Raw genomic sequence first — 22,719 nt, 5'->3', positions numbered from 1 at the left:
AGAAAGAAAGAAAGAAAGAAAGAAAGAAAGAAAGAAAGAAAGAAAGAAAGAAAGAAAGAAAGAAAGAAAGAAGAAAGAAAGAAAGAAACTGAATGAATATAGTAGAGGGGACATAAATGCCAGACAAGGGGGGGACATGAATTCTTTTCTCCTCTGATTCATTGCACCCAACAGTGGGCAGAAAACAGGGCTACAGGCTGCATGTTGCCACCCATTTACTTCCTGGTCCTTGGAGTTTGTTCTCTTCATTGGTGCTCATGGGCCTCATGCTACAGAGTGCTGAAGACTACAGTTTCTGCTTCTGCTCCACTTTGATCAACACTGGATGTCAGAGCAGGTGTTGTAAGAGTGGGCAGGCACAGCTTCGTGGGATGACTACCTGCTGCCACTGAGGGGCCCACGCAGCTGCTGCCAGCCTTCTGCTGTGTTACGTGTGAGTGCTGACACAATCGCTACTATTGTAGAAAAACAGTGTGGCTGATGATTCACTTTAAAAATAGGTATTTGAGATTCCTTTTAAGATGCTTAACTGACAGGCAGATAATTATCTGTACATAGATGTGCAAATTCTTCCATGATTATTATTACTATGTGCTGACTTCCCAGTTCTGAATGAAATATCACAATTGCCTGAAACTGTCCTGCTGGTGGGACATTCTGTGCCATTAGAGATCTGTTTACAGACCCTGTCTCTCTTTCTTACACTTCTGTAACATCAGACTCAGAATTTTAAAAAGATGATCTTGATTTTTGTCAAATATGTCAACCATGATTCAAAAACCTAAAGTTACTTTCTAAGGCTCACTGATGCACTGTCAGGAGTTGTCTGAACAATAAGTAAGCCTTTCATTCTCTAAATGTATTATACACAATTTGTAAACTAGAAGTCAAATTTAGGCCAGAAACTTGCCTTTTTGTTTAAGTGTCATGGATAACTGAATGTAGAGGCTTTTAACATCAACCCAAGATCTTTATGCATATTATTTTCTCTGGATCTAAAATTTGGTATTACCAATCCAAACAATTTAGGTGAAATTCTCTTTTTAGAGCTGTTAAGTTACATTATTGAAACTCAAGTTTTCCTTACATGCATCTGTATCACCCATAAGGAATTGCAGAAAGTAAGAGATGTCCACACCTCAACCAAGCTGCATCTTAGAATCCATTACAAGCTGCTCAATATAAAGATTTGCTGCTAACAAATAGGTTTGATTTTTCTGTAAGTCAAACTAATTTATTAGTCCTTATTACAGATTGTTTAAATTTTATGACTTATTTGATGTAAATATATGTTCTTGTGTGACATGACAAAATAGAAGGAAAGGCCAGGAAAGGATGGGTGCTTAATGATTCATTGTGGGAAAACTATTCTACATAAAACATGCAACAGCATTTTCAACTGTATGACTTTTGGTTTTTACTACTCTCATAATTAGCAGATATATGCTTTGAAATGCATTAGTTTTATATTATGAATATAAATTTGATTTACCACCAAACATCTCATCAATAAAGATTGAAGACCAACACTGATAAATTTATAAAGCAGAATTTTTCTGACATAGTTATTCTCAAATATATAGCTAAACATGGAGATAAGTTTAAAAGGAGAGACAGAAATTTACATACATATGCATTTTGCCTATAGATTAGGAGAAGGTTTTTATATTATTTTGTATGATACCCTAAGTTCTTTAAAATAAATAACAATAAATCAATACATATTGCATATGATTTGAGAAATTAAAACCAATATTTCATAACAAATTTAATTTAGAAATCTTATTATGATGTGAGATTTCCATCATGGAAGAAAATGTTAGAAATTAACATTGAAGAATTAATGATTCTTTATTCTCCATTGAAGAATTATTTGACTCTCTTCATGTGAGTAAAAACATCTGTGTGACACTGAAATCAACCCACATTACATGCTGAGTGCAGAGAAATGACATACCCATGCGCTCACACATCTTCCACAGGTGGTGATTTTGAAGTCCCCGTAGAGATCTTTGATGGCCCCAGTTGTGAAAAAACCTTCCACCATCAGTAAAATGCCATAGACAAAGAAAGCTGCTGCAATGCCATAGATCACATACTTAAAGATGTCAATCCTGGAGACAAAAAAAGAAAACCAAGAAACAAGGTGATTTATTTCAATGACTTTTTGTCATTTGTTTTAAAAAGCTGATCCTCGTGTGTCTGTGGATCTTTGAAATGAAAGCAGAAGATATGCGCAAAAGCAAGTATCCAAAATCTCCATGACTCAAGGAGGAGCTGCTGGCAGATGAGGACAACTGAAGAGAGAAAGTAACTTCTTTCTAGGGATATGATCCTTGAGAGGCTGCTCAGGCTTCAATACATGGCTCCATACCCATGCACCTGTAAGAAGCACTAAATGTTTTCAGTGAATATTAAATAAAAAAACTAGAGAGGGAGAGTCCATGGAGTTCAGAGGGAAATGTAGAGGAAGATAGGAGAACTACAGAGGAGGAGATGGGAGATGGACTGAGTTAGACATGACTATCTTAAATGAATATTTGACAATAAAATTAAAGTAAAAGAACATTGCTATTCATAATGGTAGATGGATTATAAAACATTTGTGTTTCATATTCCTAATGTTTGTCTATAAATTTTGTTCTTCCATTTTTAGAGTCTGTCAACAAGGTTTTTTTCTGAATGTAGACAACATCCTTCTCTACAGTCTTACTCAGATAATTAAGAGGTTGCTTAAATTTATTTGATAAGTGGGGTAATCACAGGAAAAAAATGATCAAATGCATCCACATATATGGATATGTACTTGGATGTACATATCTATATATATATGGTTAAAATATTGAAATTTGAAAATATTAAAGGACAATGAATGTTTCGGGTTATTTATCAGTTTCTCACGAACATAAAAATTTCATACGTTGTCATTACACTAGTTTTAAAGTACATTTTATTTAATTTCTATCATAAAATACTACTAATACTGTCTCACAATAACAGTATCAATAATGCAGAACATTGCTTCAAATTAAAATAGAAAACTTTATGCATGTGTATCTTTAGTTTTCAAACTGTCAAATAGCTATTAAACAATTTAATTAAAATCAATGTATTATTCACATCAATGCAATATTATATAAAAAGAAATTTATTTCCACGTTTTACATGTGTTGTTTAAGTTTATGATAAAGATCATGGTAGAAATTTAGTAGAAAAAGTCAAAACAATTAATGAAAAGGAAGAGAATTTTCCATATAAATGAAAAGTAAACTTTTTGATAGAATCACAACTTAATATTAAATAGAAATGAGCCAGAAATCACCAGAGCATAATTTCTGAGAGGATTAAAACAGTAACTTTCTTTTCTCATAGTTGGTAAAAAAAAGTGAAAAAATCCGTACTAAAATCACAGTTAGGAAATACAGACATATACACAGAGAACTGATACATACATAATAACTATAGGTAAACAGGAATAGATAGCTGATAGAGGGTACGTAATAGATAATATGCTCTCATCTTACAGCTCCATACTTAGGGGATTAATGCTCATTAAATTTAGAAAGAATTAGCATGTTTGTGAAGGAAGTTTCTATTTTTTGTACTTTGTTTCGAAACTATTCACTCTGTGCTTGTGTTCTATATAATATCTTCTTAAATCAAAGAAATAGCTATAATCATAGTTGTTCCTATAGTTGTAAGAATATTCTGCTAGGACTTATTTTCATACATTATCATTACCAGTGAGTAGCTCAGTGTGGTCAGCATTGTACAAAATGCCAGTTAAGGGCAGGTGTTGAGCTGACACCAACTCAGTGCTTTATGTCATTTAACCTGAGTAAGAGATCAAGTTCAATATTTGGAATGTATTAACTACACGCTTTATATGTCATGTGGATATGACATTCTACCCTTAATACAACATCAATATTGCAGTATCTGAGGGATGTATTTGATGAGTATGGTACATATTTACACTTTCAAGAAAATTATTCATCTTCATTAGAATTTTTAAACGCCTTCATAATTAATATTTTTATGATTGTCATGATTTCCTTGTTTTTAATAGCAGAGTAGTGTTATATTGTGATAATGTGCCACAATTTCTGCATCCATTCTTCCATTGAGGGACATCTAGGTTGTTTCCAGATTCTGGCTATTACAAATAAAGCTGCTTCCAGGTTTGGGCTATTAGGAATAAAGCTGTTACAAACATGAGCAAATCTCCTTGTTGTGTACTTGAGCATATTTTGGATATATGTCTAGGAGTGGTATAGCTGGATATTGAGGAAGCACTGTTCCTAATTGTCTGAGAAAGTGCCAGATTGATTTCCAAAATGGTTGTACAAGTTTACGTTCCCACCAGCAATGGAGGAGGGTTCCCCTTTCTCCACAGCCTCTCCAGCATGTGTTGTCACTTGAGTTTTTTATCTTAGCCATTCTGATGTGTGTAAGGTGAAATTTCAGGGTTGTTTTGATTTGCATTTTCCTGATGGCTAAGGATGTTGAAGATTTCTTAGTAAGGGGAACAGGGATTTTCTCTGGCATGAACTCAGTGGCTAGCTCTTTGACTTCTCCCCCTTCCCTGGGAGGAGCAGCCTAGCTAGGCCACATTGCAACAAATCCAGGAGAGAACTGATAAACTATGGTCAAATGGAAGGGGAGGAAGATCTGCCCCATCAGTGCACTTAGAGAGGGGCAAAGAGGAGATGAGGAAAGGAGGGTGGGATTGGGAGGGATTAAGGCTACAGCTGAGATACATAGTGAATAAACTGTAATTATTATAAAAATAAAAATTTAATTAAAAAAAAAAAACAAATAAAGCTCCTACGAACATCGTTGAACAAATGTCCTTATTGAATGTTGGGGAATCTTTTGGGTGTATACCCAAGAGTGGTATAGCTGGATCTTAAGGTAGTCCTATTACCAATTTTTTGACAAAGCTTCAGATTGATTTCCAAAGTGGTTGTACAAGTTTACACTCCCACCAGCAATGGAGGAGGGTTCCCCTTTGTCCACATGCTCTCCAGCATGTGCTGTCACTTCAGTTTTTGATCTTAGCCATTCTTATGTGTGTAAGTTGGAATATCTGAGTTGTTTTGATTTGCTTTTCCCTGGTAACTAAGGATGTTGAGCATTTCTTTGTTTCTCTGACATTTAATATTCCTTTATTGAGAATTCTCTGTTTAGCTCTATACCCCATAAAATTTGCAGGCCAATGGATGGAACTAGAAAAGATAATCCTGAGTGAGGTAAACCAGAAATAGAAAGACAGGCATGGTATACACTCACTTATAAGTGGATATTAGCTATATAATATAGGATAGCTGTACTAAAATCTATAGACCTAAAGAAGCTAAACACTAAGGAGGATCTTAGGCGATACCACTTCTGGGTATATACTCAAAAGATGCCCCACCATTCAATAAAGACATTTGCTCAACTATGTTCGTAGCAGCTTTATTTGTTTTTTTTAATTTAATTTTTATTTTTATAATAATTATGGTTTATTCACTTTGTATCCCAGCTGTAGCCCCTTCGTTATTCCCTCCCAATCCCACCCAATGATAGACACCAGAAGCAGTGGAAGAGAGGAAACAGTATGTGAGCCTTCTATAGAGGATACAGCTCTACCCGAAAGGAGATAGAAGCAGATGCTGAGACTCACAGCCAAACTTTGGGCAGAGTTCAGGGAGTCTTATGGAAGAAGGGGGGGGGGAGATAGAAGGACATGGAGGGAACAAAAACCCATAAGGAGACCAACAAAGCTAAAAAATCTGAGCCTACAGGGTCCTGCAGAGACTGATGCACCAACCAAGGACCATGCATGCATGGAGAGGACCTAGACCCCCTGCTCAGATGTAGTAGATTGGCAGCTCAGTCAGCATGTGGTTTTCTGAGTAAGGGGAGCAGGGGCTGTCTTTGTCATGCTCTTTTAGCACTTTCCCCTGGAGATGTGGTCTTATCAGGTCACAGAGGAAGAGGATCCAGGCAGTGTTGATGAGACCTGATAAGCTATGGGCAGGTGACAGAGGAGAAGAACTCCCCCCTTCCGTGGACTAGGGAAAGGGGATGAGACTTGGGAGAGAGGGTGGGGCTGGGAGGAGTTGATGGAGTGGGATTCAGTCGGGATATATAATGAATAAATTGAGAAAAACATTAAAATTAAAATGAAAAAGTCAAAAAAATATTTTTATGATTTTACCTAATAATATTTCCATTTAATTTTTAAAAGAGGAGAAATCACCTTAAAGATGAAGGCACATTGGAATAATGTTGATTGAAGCTAGTACCTGGAAGAGATAAATTGCTGCGCCTTCTGTAGAGTCTTGAACAAGAGTCCTCCCCTGATGACAACTTTGTTTCAAGTTCACAAACTTTCCAACTATGCTAGAAATATACATATATTTTTAAATTTCTACTCCTTTTTCTCTTTCTCCTTATTTTTTTCTTTGATGCTAAGGATTGAATTCAGGTTCTCCATGTGTATGTTGTATAAATTCTCCCCATCTACCCATAGCCCCCTTCCTTTAAAGCCACAAAGCTATTGTTTTTATGGCAGTATCAGAAAACATACACTTGTTTATCTAAATGTAAAGCCTGTGTATTACTAATTCTGAAATTATTTAATGCAATAGTGGGTTGCAAGACATTTACTAGAATGCTCTGATTTGACAGTAATACTAGAGTATATAATATCTCTTCTGAGTTGGAAAGTGACAACCCTCAAAAGCAGGAAATGGCTACTGCTTCCTAATCACTTTTATTCTATGTATTTCTGAGCAGGAGGTAAGTTCAGAAGTCTTTGGTATAGAAAATTTGAAGTTGCTTTTCCATTTGCTGTTCTGATAGTTTTCAGGAAATAATACCACCATCAATGATTTTGAAAATTACAGTAAAGTTAAGGTCTTAGTTAGAATTTTCATTGCTGTGAAGAGACAATATGAGCAATGCAATTCTTATAAAGGATAACATTTAATTGGGGCTGGCTTACAGTTTCAGAGCTTTAGTCCATGTCTGTCATGGGCAGTGGAGTATGGTAGTATACAGGCAGACATGGTGCTGGAGGAACTAAGAAGTCTCATCTTGATCCAAAGGCAGCCATAAGGGGACTGTATTCCCGGGAAACCAGGAGGAGACTCATTCCACACTGGGCAGAACATGAGCAGAGGAAACCCTCAAGGCCCACCCCCACGGTGACACACTTCCTCTAACAAGACCAAACCTCCCAATAGTGTCATTCCCTGTGGGCCAAGCATTCACACACATGAGTCTGTGGGGTCCAAACCTATTCAAACCACCACAGCTACTTTGCAACATTGACAGGTGTGATTCACAAAAGTCATATCTAATAACTTTTATTGTAGTAAAAGGAACATGGGTTATTCTCTTGCTAGACTTACATGTCTATCATGGTATAGTTAATTATAAAGTTATAATGTTGCACAGATGATCCCTGAAACTTTTTATCTTATATGGCTGAAACACCATACAATTGAACAACTGAAATTCAGTCTGATCCTCCAACTCAGCTCTGTTCAATCAGATTCCACTTTTTGTTTCTGTGAGAAAGAGTCTGCTAGATACTTAATCTAATTAGTGTTCTTGTGGTGAGTAACTTGTTTCACTAAACATGAAGTTTTTGTAATTTATCCATATATTAGCACATGTCTGGATTTATTTTCTACTGGTCAGTAATAGTTCACTGCATATATATTATATATATATATATATATATATATATATATATATATATATATATATATTAACCTACATATCAATCTGTGAATATTTAAGTTGTTTTACACTCTGGCCTGTGGAAGTTGATGTAAAGAACATGATAGTCCAGCTATTTTCTCAGAATCCTACTTTGAATAAATGTTCAAATTAATCTTGACAGATATGTAAGGGAGTTATGTTTAAAGGCAAATTTCTATGTTAATGTACCTTTCAAATGTCCATTGTTTTAGGTGAAGCTAAAGTCTTGTCCAGAAAGAGGAACTAAGGTTTTTCTAAAATATTCCGTTGTTTCACATTTAATAGAATCAAAACCATCCCTAGAACTGTTCCAATATATCACCTTTCCTTCTTGAACTATGACCTTAAGTGAGCACGCTCCTACTGTACATCTTGAATTGGACATACTTAAGAAGTTTCCACTTAGAAAGCATATGTACAAGATGTATATGTAATATGTATGTATATGCATAGACTACCCAAAGAAAATGATAAGTGAGGACATTGATATGTAAACAAATCTCATGCTCTCTTTACCTGCTGCACATTTTAAATATATCTTTGCTCTCTTACTTCTTAGATGGACTTCTATTGCCTTTGCATTTAGAAAAAAAATAACCCAATAATTTCAATTACTGAATGACAATCTATAATATCCCACTTCTCAGATACTTTATCTCCTTGAAAATCCTTTCAAATTTCTCATTGTATGTTTACAAAACTGTCTTACCAAATTAAAAATAACATGCTTTGTGTAGAGAAATGGACAAAAAGGAAAATAAGAATATCAATGGTCATCCTGCCAATTTCTTATGTATTTTAAGCTCATTACTTTGAAAACTTACTTTTTTTCCAATGCATTATGAGTACTTCAAAGAGAACACATTCCCCTCCCCACCAGTGGTTTTAAAAGTTATGGCTCATTCTACAATATGGAGACCCATTTCCCCAATTCCCTACTTTTAAAGTGGTGTAAAGAATAATGGCCTCCAAAGGCATCTACATCCTACTGGGCAAGTGCTCATGAGTCACTTTGTATGATCAAAGGAATTTCGCATATGTGGTCAATGATCTCCAGATAGGAAAACTATCCTCAAGTGAATGAGTGAATTCAATGTAATTGTGTGAATCTTTAAAATGAAAGATATAAAAGTGTCACTATAAAATTCAGAGAGAGATTTCAGGATGCCACATGGCTGGCTTTGAAGATAGAAAGGGATAAGGAGCCAAGAATGCAGGTGGCTTTTGTAAGATGGAACAACTCCAGAGATTCCAGATGGAACACAGTTTTGCCAGCATCTTGATTTCAGCCCATTGCAGTAAACCTTTTAAGACCTGCTTCAGATTTTTGATCTCTGAAACTGGGAGTTCTTAGTTTTAAGAAAATAGTTTCTGATTGTTTTCTTTAAACATTTTTCTTTTTTTCTATTTATTAATTAATTTATTATTATTATTTATTACAATTGATTCAGTGTGTATTCCGGCTGTGTCCCCCTCCCTCGCCCCCTCATAATCCCACCCTCCCCCTTTCTTCTCTCCCTATGCCCCTCCCCTAGTATACTGATAGGTGAGCTCTTCCTTCTCCTCTATTTGACCCTGGCCAAGCAGGTCTCATCAGCACTGGTTGCACTGCCTTCCTCTGTGGACCAGCAAGGCTGTACCCCTCGGGGGGAGGTGATCAGAGAGCCAGTCACTGAATTCACATCAGAGAAAGTCCCTGCTCCCCTTATGAGGGAACCCACTTGGATACTGAGTCTACAGGCTACATCTGACCCTGGGTTTTAGGTCCTCCCAATGCATTGTCCTTCGTTGGGTTATCATTCTCTTCAGGGCCCCCAAGAATCAGTTTTTATGGCTCTGTTTTGGAGCTCCATTTGGAACTCCTGTCCTCTCCAGGTCTTTCTGTCTCCCCTTTCTTTCATAAGATTGCCTGTACTCTGCCCAAAGTTTGGCTATGAGCCTCAGCCTTTGCTTAGAAACCTCAACCAGTAGAATCTTTCAGAGTTTGACTGTGGTAGGCTCCTGTCCTGTTGCCTGTCTTCTGCTTCAAATATTTATTGCATTTGTTCTTCTGAATGAGGATTGATCATCTTCCCTTTTCCTGTTTATTTATTTTAAAATTTACTATTATCATCATTTATTACAATTTATTACAAGGGTATTCTTTGTTGTTTAACTTCTTTAGGAGTATAGCTTTTAGTATATATATCCTATATTACATGGCTAATATCTACTTATGAGTGAGTATATACTATGTGTGTCTTTCTGCTTCTGGATTACCTCACTCAAGATGATCTTTTCTAGATCCCACCATTTGCTTGCAAATTTCATGATTTCCTTGTTTTTAATTGCTGAGTAGCATTCCATTGTGCAAATGTCCCACAATTTCTGTTTCCATTCCTCCTTTGAGTGACATCTAGGTTGTTTCCAGCTTCTGGCTATTATGAATAGAGCTGCTATGAACATAGTTGAGCAAATGTGCTTGTTGTATAGTTGAGTATATTTTGGATATATGCCTAGGAGTCATATAGCTGGACCTTGAGGTAGCACTATTACCAATTTTCTGAGAAAGCTCCTGATTGATTTCCAAAATGGTTGTACAAGTTTACATTCTAAAAAATCATTTTTTAATGATTAAAAGCTGAAAAGTTGCTTAGTAAAAATGAACTCTATTTGATTGTATTTCAGAACTCATAAATTTAATAGATTTTCTAACACAAGTTTTAACTACGATTTAAAGTATGTTCTGATCTCCAAGACAAATCATTAATCTCACATCAGCTCTAATTTGCCTGCTCTTGAACCAGTATTGTAAGCAGAAGGTGAAAACGTCTCTTTTAGCTGTCAATAATGTAGATGAGAAGAGAGAGTTTGCAGGGTACAGTGGTTTCTAAGGTTGTCTTTTAGCCTTAGCTTATCTCCTTACTTCAAACCATTCAGATACTGATAACTCTTTTATATTTCATTAATTACCAAAAGATAAATATAAACAATGAAAATGTTGACACTATAAAATCATAACTTTAGTTGGGAGTAAAATCAGTGAATTTTCCTCATGTAACTGCTTACATTCAAGTATTTAATAATTCATAATATGGTAAGTTAGTTTGGTACATTAATATAAAATCAGAGTTAAAATATTTTAAAAATAAAATTTATTCTGTCTGGAAGTCAATGTTATCAGATACTGAACATTTATTATTATTTTTTAAAACCAAATACAACCCTGAAGAAATAGATTATATAGAAAGTTTTATTTAAGAGTAAAGCTAGTGTGTGACCACACCTCAGGATATTTATTCAAGAGGCCAAATCACTTAGAAAAATTGTTTTATCACCATTTGATACCCAATTTTTGACCAGTCTCCACATCAAGCTGTATATATTTGTTTTGCAGTTTTAAAATAAATAGGCTCCTCTTGCTTGCTTTTTCAAATGATGTTAAGGAACACAGAAATAATGTATTATCAAAATGTCTCTTGGGTAAGAGATTCTGAGTCACAAATTAGAGGAGTTTCTCTTTATTACACAGCAGATAGCGAGTCATTTCTGGAGTGTGAAAGCCCAAGCGGTTGTGCTAATAAGTAAATGTTGTTGAAATGAAGGAATAATGGGAGAAGTAGGTTAAATTATAAACTTTTCACAAGTTTGGAGCTAGCACATGACCTGGATTTGAAGAACCAGCCAAACTGACACATTAATAAATAAAATATTTCTGGGAAACTAACAATGATAGATAGAGAGAGATGTCATGAACTTGGTTGCCTGCTTCTTGATCACTTCCCCCTGGTGATGAGTCCTTGCCAGGCCACAGCGAATCCAGACAGTCCTGATGAGACTACAAGCTAGGGTCAGTTGACTGAGAAGGAGGACTCCCACTTTCCGTGGGCTAGGGGAAAGGGTTGGGGGGGAAGAAGGAGGGAGTGAGGGACCAGAATGAGATGAAGGAGGGGGCTACAATCCTGATATAAAAATGAATAAACTGAAAAATAAAAAAAAGTCAGTGACACATGACATTATTTCCATTCATTCTTTATTTTCTTAAATATTCTAACTTTCTTCATGACTATTTGGTTTTCATAATAACTAAAATGGTAGTTTTCAATTCATTTAAATAATACTACCAACAGACCAGAAAAGTATTAGAAATTCATTCTCTTCCTTCTTTGAAGGCTTTGACGTATTGGCTGGACTACTGAGCAGGGAACATTAACTGAGAAGTCAGGATGTAGAATGGCCAATGATACATATCCATCATTACATATCTGAAATATAATGCAGAAGAAGGGAAACTAACTGCCCACTTTTCTCCGAAAAGTAAGATTTCATGCTAGGGAGACGACCAGTAAAATGCAATGGTTACATTTCACGGTTACATGCCTTTCATAGATTTCCCTTTAGTGTCAGAGACCTGAATTATGTTTAGATACTTGTATGTATTTAGGGTGTAAAAACATAAATAAGGGAGGGGAAGAAAAGGTGGACATATCACCTACAAGCCTAATATTTGTCCCTTTGGCCACACAGTTCTGATTTATTTTACATCCTTTGTTTCTCCTTTACTTTTCCTAGTCCCTCTGCCATTCCATCCCTGTAGGCAGCCCCGCTGAGGGTCATCTCCACAACCTCCAAATCTTTACATAATTTAAGAATTTATTTCTTTCTACTCATCATTTTGAAAGTTTAATAGAATAAACCTTTCCTATTTTCATATGCTTTTTTAGCAGGTGTTCTGGGTTCTTTGGGTGTGCTGGCTTGTTTGTTTATTAAATCCAAATGGATTTAATCTATTTGGAAGTTCCATGAGGCCTATATGGTGAATTTAAGGAGTTTGAACTATGGAAAAAATTTGGACTTCCCCAAACAATATGCTATTATCATCTTTTGAACATTTATCGGTCTTATATTTAATTTCTCATATAAGAGATCAAATATAAAATTATAAAAATATATAATCTGAAGTATCTTCTAAATTCCCTTTCCCAAGTTCGCACAGATAGCATCTTCAGAACTCAAGTAGAGATCTGTGATATTTTAAAGTTTGTTGTCTAAATGTCAAACATAACTTTATAATCAATAATTAATATATTGTCACTTATTAGACTTATGACTTTATAAACTTCATTTGCTACAACTGAATAAAGAAATATGAGTGCAGACTAAATATAAAGAACTGCTGATTTCAAGGACATCTGTGGTAGCTTAAAATAAAGAACAGTGAGAACATATTTTGTCCAGGCTAAGCTGAGATATGACTAAAAAGAAAAATGTCAGTTTTATCACATTAAAATATATCCTTGAAATTATCTTACTAAAACTCTCCTGAACTAACTAGCAATAACTCAGTTGAATTTTCTTTCTCTCTTTTTTCTTTCTTTCTTTCCTCCTCCTCCTCTTCCTTTTCTTCCTCCTCCTTTTTCTTTCTTTTCCCCTCACCCATCACCACAAGACAGGATCTCACTATGTCCCTGTTTCTCCTGAAATTCATAGATAGAGATAAATCTCCCCTTGCTTCCTGAATGCTGGTGTTAAAGGTGAATTCAACTGCGCTTTTCCTAGCTAGTTGGATTTTGAAATAGCTTAATTACATTATATGATGAGTATGAACAAAGAATGATTCCAGCAATTTTAATATAATGTTGATTGCTTTCAAGTTTTGGTTTTATGTGTTTGCTAATGTTTAACTCTATGACAATTAACAAATTACAGGAATAGATTTATTATCCAATTAAATAAATATGTTAATTTATAAAGGATTTGTGAAATAATGAAATAGAAATGAAATAGACAACTTTTAACTTGCTACTAAGTATTCATTTGCAAGTTTCGGGGACATTGATACTTCAGATTTATAGACTGTAGTTTTTGATAATAATTTCTTATTTTTTATTACTAAGGACTGGACCTCATATATGATAGATGAGGTTCACATATATACAACATAAGTATTATAATTCCTACGCTTGGATAAACTCATCACAAGATTGGAGCCAACACATGATCTGGATTTGAAGAACTAAACTGACATGTATATTTATATGTAGAGAATATACAATTGTTCTACCACTGAACTGCATCCTCAACTCTATTTGTGAATTCAATAATTACAAAGACTCAACTAATTTCCCCAGGTTGGCATTCAAATTGCTTTGTAACACAGGTAGGATTTGAACTTGAGATTCCCCTGAGCTCATGGAACTTCACCTCATGTCTTGCTGATCTCACTGCTTCAGCAATCCATCTTTTTCTTTTTTAAATTTTATTATTTTTATTTTTATTATCAGTTACATTTTATTGACTCTGTATCCCAGCTGTATCCTGCTCCCTCATTCCCTCCCAATCCTGCCTCATCTCCTCCCTGCCCCTTTCCAAGTCCACTGATTGGGAGGACCTCCTCCCCTTTCATCTGACCCTGTTTTATCAGGTATCATCAGGACTGGCTGCAAAGTCCTCCTCTGTGGCCTAGCAGGACTGCTCCTCCCTTGGGGGGTGGGGAGGTCAAAGAGCCTGCCATTGAGCTCCTGTCAGAAATAGTCTCTGTTCCCCTTACTATGGGAAACCAACTGGTTACTGAGCTACTACGGGCTACATCCAAGCAGCAGCTCTAGGTTATATCCATACATGGTCCTTGGTGGAATGTCAGTCTCAGAAAAGACCCCTGTGCCCAGATATATTTGGTCCTTGTGGAGCTCCTATCCTTTCCATGTCATACTAACTCCCCCTTCTTTCATATGATTCCCTGCGCTCTGCCTAAGGTTTGGTTATGAGTCTTAGTATCTATTTTGATACACTGCTAGGTAGAGTATTTCAGAGGCCCTCTGTGGTAGGCTCCTGTCCTTTCACTTGTTTTCTCCTATGTCCAATGAACATCCCATTTGTCTTTCTAAGTGAGGATTGATCATATTACTCTGTGCCCACTTTCTTGTTTATCTACAGATTTAACGCAATTTCCATCTTTTTCTAATCACTGTTTGTGGAAGTGTTATAGGATTTCTTTATTATATTTCATTTTTGCTGATTTGAATTTTTCAGTGTTTAAATTTTCAAATATTTCAGGTAAATATATGAGCTAACTATCTCTTTCTTAAAATTAATGTTGTTCCTTCTTTTGTTTCTTCCTTTACCTCTCAGAGTAGAGCATTGTTGTTCTATTATATGACCACGTGAAATTCTATTCACTTCATTTTCACAGAGAATTATTAACTTTAATTACCCTAATGATACAACTTACCAAAATATTGTTGAAAACACTCTGGCTTATATTCATAAAGCATAAAGAAGTTTAACAATATACTGTTTTTGAGACAGGGTCTTCTATGTAACTCTGGAACTTGCTATGTAGACAAACCAATATCATCTGGGCCTTAATACTGTATTCTTTTGATACTGTAGCTTTAGGATAGGTTGTTGTTGTTGTTGTTGTTTGCTAATGAAGAGTTTATATTGATACTAGGGTTATTGGAACTGACTTGGATAAATCAGAATTGCAGCTGATTACTTTTACCTATTACAATGTGAGCAAAAAGCAATGGTACGACAACTAACCTGATAACCACTAGGATTTGAAAGTGTAAATAATCTGATTCCCAGAAAATGTTAACATGCAGTAAGAACAACCAAATTTTTTAGAAAGAAAAAAGCCATAGAGATATTTCAAACACATAACACCAAGAAGCATGAAATAAATGCCAGGAGTTTCAAGACTAACAAACATGAATTGTTTTGGGTACAGATAGTTTGCATTTAAGGAAAAACTTGCAATAATAAATGATTTTGGTCCATGATTATGAAATCACCCAATAAATGACAAAATTAATACTTTATTTGAAAATTAATGGTTCTGAAAGGAAATTCCAAATACTTGCTTTCTATAATATTAAATAGTAAAAGACTGCAAACAGGAAAAATTCTTTCAGTTCCAGACTGCTTAAGTTTTGTTTACAAAAAATTATTATTTCAACATCATCATAATTTTATAATCCTTGTGCTTTACATTTTAGGGCGTTGAAAAACATAATTGTTATTTTAGAAACTGCTCAAATTTTTATCATATAGAAGACCACGAGAACCTTTAACAATATTTATAATATTTTTTGTTAAGTAAAGAAAGTAAGGAAATATCATATACATAGCTGGATTAAAAATTTGAAGTATCTTAGTCTATTAGATCACATCAGGAGTGGCTGCATTTTCATCTTCTGCGGCCTGGTAAGGCTGCTCCCCCCTCAGGGGGAGGTGATCAAAAAGCTAAGGAAGGAGAGGAGGACCTCCCCTATCAGTGGACTTGGGGAGGGCCATGTGTGAAGAAGGGGGAGGAAAGGTGAGACCGGGGGGGGGGGAGGGAGGGCTTATGGGGGATACAAAGTGAATAAAGTGTAATTAATTAAAAAAATAAAATAAAATTATACATAAAAAAATTGAAGTATCTAATCCCACTTATTTCCTAGAATTTCCAAGCCTAAATTTGTGCCTGCCTCTGTCTTCTGTCTTTTCACCATTTTTCAATTATGTCATGATTTTATTATTTCAATTACAGCTCAGAGGAATATTTATTTGAAGCGCTGGCTACTTACTCCCAGAAACCCCTGGGATATCCTGACTTCCATCACCATTTTTTTTTAAAGACTCTATGTTCAAGTTTAAAGAGCAAAGCAAAACTTTCCTGCTTAGTGTTAATTTAATTCATATCAAAGCCTTGATTAAACATCTATTAATTTGCTCTCATATTCTATGCAAAGTATTTTGTCTTGGGTTGACAGATCTGTGCTTTTCTGAATCATATTTGCCTCATGAAGCTTATTTTTTTTCAATCTTCATCACCTTACTTAGGTAGATATCTGATTTTAGGAAAAAAAAAACAGAAATGTAAACAACATATGCATTCCACAAAAAGTGGACATAAAGAATGACTTACATGGTGAAAACATCCAGTGTGTCTCCAGCAGTCCTTGCCATCTCAAAGTAGGTCTGCAGAATGTTGACGGTTCCAGAAAGGGCTTCATGACCACAGCCACAGAACAGGGCCACGCCTGCATAGAGCAGGATGGTGGCAATCAGAGAAGCATAGGGAATACCTCCCAGGCATTTAATACAACACTCAAAACACCCTGTAGAAAAGCAACAGAAAAAAAAGAGGGAAATTTTGTGTTATTTATTCATCTTATGAGATCAACACTATAGTATTGGTATTCATAGATGATCTGGGGTCTACCACATTAAAGTCTTAGAGTGTCCTAGAAAGAATAAAGATGAAATCCATCGTGACAATTCATTCTACAAAGTTAGATGGATGCATACATGGCTTATGATTTCGATTTCATTCTCTACATCTATTCCAACAGACGCCCTTCTTTTCTACCCAGACTCAATATAAACCAGTACACAAGCATGCATGCCATTTTGCTTCAAATTCATTGCTCTCATATATCATGTTTTTTATTTTATTTAAGGAATCTCTATTTATTTGAACTATTTATGCATTTTAGATCATTATTCGAAATCCATAGTTCATTGCAAATTCAACTAACTAAATTTTGACCTACAGAATACAAAAGTAGAGAAGAAAAAAATCAGACAGATTTAAATACATTTCAAATATTAAAGGAATTAAAGATGAATTCTGAGTTCATAAATGTGTGCTCTTTTTACAGTGACACATAATGAAAATCTATTTATAGGTTTTGGTTAAAAGAGTGGGAATGGAGAGAGTACTGAGAGCAAATACAAATTGGCAGGGAAGGCATATCTGAGACTGCAGGGGTGGGGTATGGCTGCCGGGTGGGGGCGGGTTCTGAGATTCTATGGAAATGATGCTAGCTGAGACTTCTAGCAGAGGCAGATATGGAACCTGAAGTTGCCAACCCCTGTAGCCAGGCAGAACTTGTAGTGGAGGGAAGGGGACACCAACCCACCCATAAAACCTTTGACCCAAAATTTGTCCTGCCTACAAGAAGTGTAGGGATAAAGATATAGTGATTGAGAAAATGGCCAACCAATGATTATCCCAACTTGAGACCCACCCCATGGAAGAGAGTGAATCCTTGACACTGTCAATAATACTTTGCCATGCTTACAGACAGGGGCCTAGCATAGTCTTCTGAGAGGCTTCATCTAGCAGCTGGTGGAAACAGGTAAGAGCCCCACAGTCAGGGTAGAGCTAGGGTAGTCTTATAGAAGAGTGGGGGGGAAGGATTGAGGGAGTAGAAGGGGTCAAGGACACCACAAGAAGACTCACAGAGTATATTAACCTGGGCCCATGGGTGCTCAGAGATTGAACCACCAACCAAAGAGCAGGCATGGGCTTGACCTAGGCCCCCTTACACATATGTAGCAGATGTGCAGCTTGAGCATCCTGTGGGCCTGCTAACAATTGGAGTGGGGGCTGTCTCTGACTCGGCTGTCTGCCTTTGGATCTCTTTCCCATAACTAGGTTTCCTTCTCTGGGTTTAGTAGGAAAGGATGCACTTAGTCTTGCTGTGACTTGATGTGCCAGGGTTGGTTGATATCCATTGAGGTTTCCCCTTCTCTAATGAGAAAGGGAAGGGGCTGGAGAAGACAGAAATGCGATTGTGGGACTAGGACAGGAGGAGGAAAGGGGCTGCAATCAGGCAGTAAAATGTTTAAATAAATAAATAAGAACGACACGGAAACAGTAGAAAACAGAAAACAGGGAGGGCATAATATTGTTCCCAAAACTGTGATTTTAACAGATTGATCATTTTGATCTTATCATACATAAAATGGTGAAAATAAGAGAATGATCTCGTATTGTTCTTGTGTTGATTAAGAGAATATATAAAATTATAACTGTGTGGTGAAGGGCTCCATAGGAGCTGCTATCATTGACATAATTCATCTTTAGATGGAATTGATACTTGAGCATGAAATTCATTTGCTCCGTGTATGCCCTATATCCTTGGCCTAAAGGCAATTAATTATAGAAGATGTTTAGTGGGTCTGCATTCTCATATTTCCTGTTGTATGAGACTAGTTGTGGGGTCTCCCATTTGCAGCGCCATATCAGGGCTGAGAAGTTACAGATGTGGGAGTATTTTGACTTTTAGATTGCAGTACTTTTTGGTTACAGGTCCTTGATCTTTATGAATCTATATTTACAGCTATGTGCAATAACATATAAAGCATGAAATTTAAAAGTTCCTGGGTGAAGTGACTTTATGTTTTGAGATAGAAGTAACTTGTTATTTTGATATTGCTCATTAATAGACCTTGGGAATCATAGACCATATCATCTCCTACAAAAGAAGTTTAAATAGGAGCCCAAGTACATCCCCAGTTTTGTTCTTCTTTCTTGAGAAGCAAAAATCATTTCCTGAACATTTCTTCTACACACACACACACACACACACACACACACACACACACACACACACAATGTGTGGAAGTGGAAAAGGTTAGAACAGCTTGAAACTTCATATAGTAGAAAAAAATTCACCAACAGATGGCTGAAACCAGTGTGTCTAGTATCTGAATGTCATTGAGCCCAGTTTTGGGTAGAGACTAACAGGGTGGCAGAAAAGAAAATTAGAATATTCTCTTTTAATATTCTGTAAATATCATCCCAGTAATTGCTTAAAATGAAAGGTGAAAACAAGTAATATTAGAAGAAAAAAAAAAAAGGAAGAACCTCCTAATGGCCCAAATGACTTCAAGACCCAGTTTTGTGGTTCTTTCCCATTCCTATTCTCAAAACACTTGATACAGCCTTGGAAGGATGTTACTCAGACTCTCTGAAATGTCAAACCCAATGCTCCTGCTCAAGCCAATCATCTGCTTCCAAGTTCAAACACACAGAGAAGATTATGAATACTGAATGCCATAACCTTTGCTTTATCCTAGAGCATAGAATGTGCAGGTAAATAAAATCAGAATTCAGAGTAAATTAAGATCAGATAAAATAAAAACATAAAAATCATTACCAAAATGTCTCTTAGGACTTCTGGTTAATTTTATTCCTAATATAGAACTAGTTTGTACTTAGTTCATGTTTTCCCTACTGTTGTATATGGCCAACATTAGCTTCTGTGCCAGATTCTATCTCCCCAAGAGAAATTCATGTGCTCATAGACCAGAACATAATTGAAAATTTAACTTACTAGCAACCTTCAAATGTAGAAACATATAAGATCAATTATATTACTAGAGGAAACTAAGCTTCATGACTGTGAGTTAATATACGTTACCACATTAGTTCAGCATCCAAAAGACACTGAAATATATCCCCACTCCCCATTTAAACACTGCCATATTAATTATTCAGAATTATGTTACCTTTGTTGACAAATACAATTTACTGTAAGCTTTCATTTCTGCGTTTAACTTAAATTTTGACCCTCTGAAAAACTTTTGTTCAACTTAAAATTCTCAAGTGTCTCATTGGGAACATATTGAACTTGTAACGGAATAGATCCTAATCAAACCCATTCTTCCTATGAGTCTAAGTGGAGTTGCCTACTGCATTTAAAGAAGTCTCTTTGAACTTGCATATGGAGAAGCAACACATCATTTCAGCATTCTCTCCAGCTGCCAGAATCCCACATAGTTGCTGGCAGGGGAGCTTCTTTCCACCCACAGTGAGAAACAGCCTTGGCAGATCAGTAGCGTCACCATGGCAACCATGCCCCTGGGCCAGGATGCACTCCCAGTAATCACTGTTGAAGGCTGAGGATTCTGCTGTCCTCCATCATCATGCTTTTACTGAACCGAAAGTGCAAAAACACTCTATTAAATGAATATTAATGAAGCATAGTAAGTGGGGTTCTGGAACTGGAGGAAATAGACGTCTTGAGAAAAATCTCTATAAAAACAGTAATGATCACTTTTCATATTTTCAACACCATGTATTATGAGCATAAGGCCCTTTAATGCTCAAATAAAGCTAAGGTGCAAATATTGACAGAATTTGCTTGTTTTAGCCATATGTACACACAGAAGCACTACTATGTCCAATTTCTGGGCAGAGCTTCTCAACAGAAATAATACAATGTTGTTGGTTTTAAGATGGAGATAAATATTAAAAGGATCATGAAGCTTTCTTTTCAACACACTCTCTAAAACCTTAGCGTTTGACCACTATTTAGTGAGGGTATAAAGTGGCTTGCTTGTTCCAATGTGAAGTTTGTGAGGAACATAGAAACTCCCTTGACATGGTTGTTTTTAAAAGCAACACATTTATCTTTTCATGCAGTATATAATCAGTTTACATCTATTTAAATATTGATAAATAAGCACACTACTTGCCTACAGTTACTTCTCAAATTCTACCACAGTGAAAAACAAGAACTTAAATGAACAAGAAAAAAAAAATAAATGAAAGGAAGCTAGACAGTAGTAAAGAGAGAACAGCAAACTTAAGGATTTTAGGAAATAAATGGGAAAGTGAAGGTTGACAACACACTAAAATTATACTCATTGATAACTTTTTCCAGCCTCATTTACTAAGGAGATGATTCTTTCTATAGTCACAAATCTTTACCTTAGTCATTATCAGGTGGGCAGGGAGGTGTTTGGGTTTATGAGCTATTCATTCTTCTCTACCAGTCTCCTCCCTCTCTCTCTTCTCTCTGTGTCAATACCACCTTCCCTCACATCTATATCATATCATACATCACCACATCACATCAATTATCATATCACATCCTTGTCTTGATTCATGGTAGAGAAAACTCCTCCAACATATTCATTTTCCTCAGGTGTGCCATTTCCAGTTACTTTATCATATACGTTTTAGAAGCCATATGATTACATATATTAACTCAGTCGATTTTGACTGATATTTTCATGTTTATTTTAGAACATATAAATCTTTAATCCTTCTCTAGATTTTGAGAATTATTTTACAATGTTTGATTATATCATCTATGAAAATTTTAAGTGTTACCTACCTCTGTCTTTCAATCTTTATGCATTTATATTTCTGTTATCTTACCCTGTAATCCAAAGTGAAGAAAATGTAAAAACATTTTGTGTTTCTTAGGAAGGAACCACGGTTTTATTATTAATGTTGATTGTTTTATCTAATGGGTCTATTTTGTTTTAAATTCTAAAACATGTTTTTATACCATATGTATATTCAATTTATGTTTGTTTTCTATTATCAGTTATGTCAGTATATTTCCGAATTAAACTTTTATTACTGAAAATTGGTACTCATCTGTTTTTCTAATATGTAGCTGAAATTTTGCCTTAGCATTTTATTGAACACTTTTGTTTTTATTAGTATATGTAACTATCCTCATAAGGATGCCAGGGATGGTGCTAATTTCTACAGATGTAGAGCTTAACAGAAATGAATGTTAAAGAGGTGGGAGACAGATAATGAAGAATTTATTAGAGAAGGCAGATCAGGAATATGAAATATTGATGTCAGATTTTGATAAAGAGCCCAAGGAAAGGCTATACAGTATCTGAAAGATCTGAAGGTATATTAAATAAAACATCATCGCAGAATTGTTCTCTTTAATAGAAGACTAAAAGGCAAAGTAAAGTAGAACACTGAGCCAGAGATGGAAATTTAGGAGAGTTACAGACAAGAACCAATATTCTCTACTTAATGTGAGATATGTCATTATTAAAGGTAAAAATAGAGGTCAGAATTTCATAAAGTAGTGAATATGAAACAGTTTCCTAGCAGTTTAAAGCATAAGCTTCCAGCTAGGCAGGGATCACTAAGTTTCCTTTTATGATTGCCTGCCCTTTGGTCTGAAGGCCATTCTCTAATGCTGCAGGGCAGTATGCTAAAACCTAGAAGGCCCGATGCTGGATTATGTTGCTTTAAGGATTTTTTCAGATTTTAAAAGGAAGACTCCAGAAATCAATATGGGTATTAGACAAATTCAGCAATCAATTATGGTCTTGGCATTATCTTCAAAAAAGGGAAATGAGAGATTATCAGCTAAAGTTAAAATATTAATAAATCTTTACACCTTCAGCTCTTTTTTACAATTGTCACTTCAGTTTCAAATT

General features: G+C 35.6%; 1 protein-coding gene across 2 annotated transcripts in view; it reads right to left on the bottom strand.

Annotated features, from left to right (window-relative positions):
* The window catches only part of Gpm6a (glycoprotein M6A), a 310,213-nt gene that overhangs the window by 17,016 nt on the left and 270,478 nt on the right, over nt 1–22,719 (bottom strand). For both annotated transcript variants that reach the window (XM_055593583.1, XM_055593582.1), the window contains exons 2-3: nt 16,652–16,844; nt 1,958–2,114 (exon numbers count right to left, since the gene is read on the bottom strand). In XM_055593583.1, the coding sequence (XP_055449558.1) occupies nt 1,958–2,114; nt 16,652–16,844 (350 nt within the window). The remainder of the gene's footprint in view (nt 1–1,957; nt 2,115–16,651; nt 16,845–22,719) is intronic.

This window comes from Psammomys obesus, unplaced genomic scaffold, assembly GCF_907164565.1.
Source record: "Psammomys obesus unplaced genomic scaffold, mPsaObe1.curated_primary_1811, whole genome shotgun sequence".
NCBI classification, from domain to species: Eukaryota; Metazoa; Chordata; class Mammalia; order Rodentia; family Muridae; genus Psammomys; species Psammomys obesus.
The sequence above is the reverse complement of the archived record's forward strand: the minus strand, read 5'-3'. Positions and strand labels throughout refer to the sequence as shown.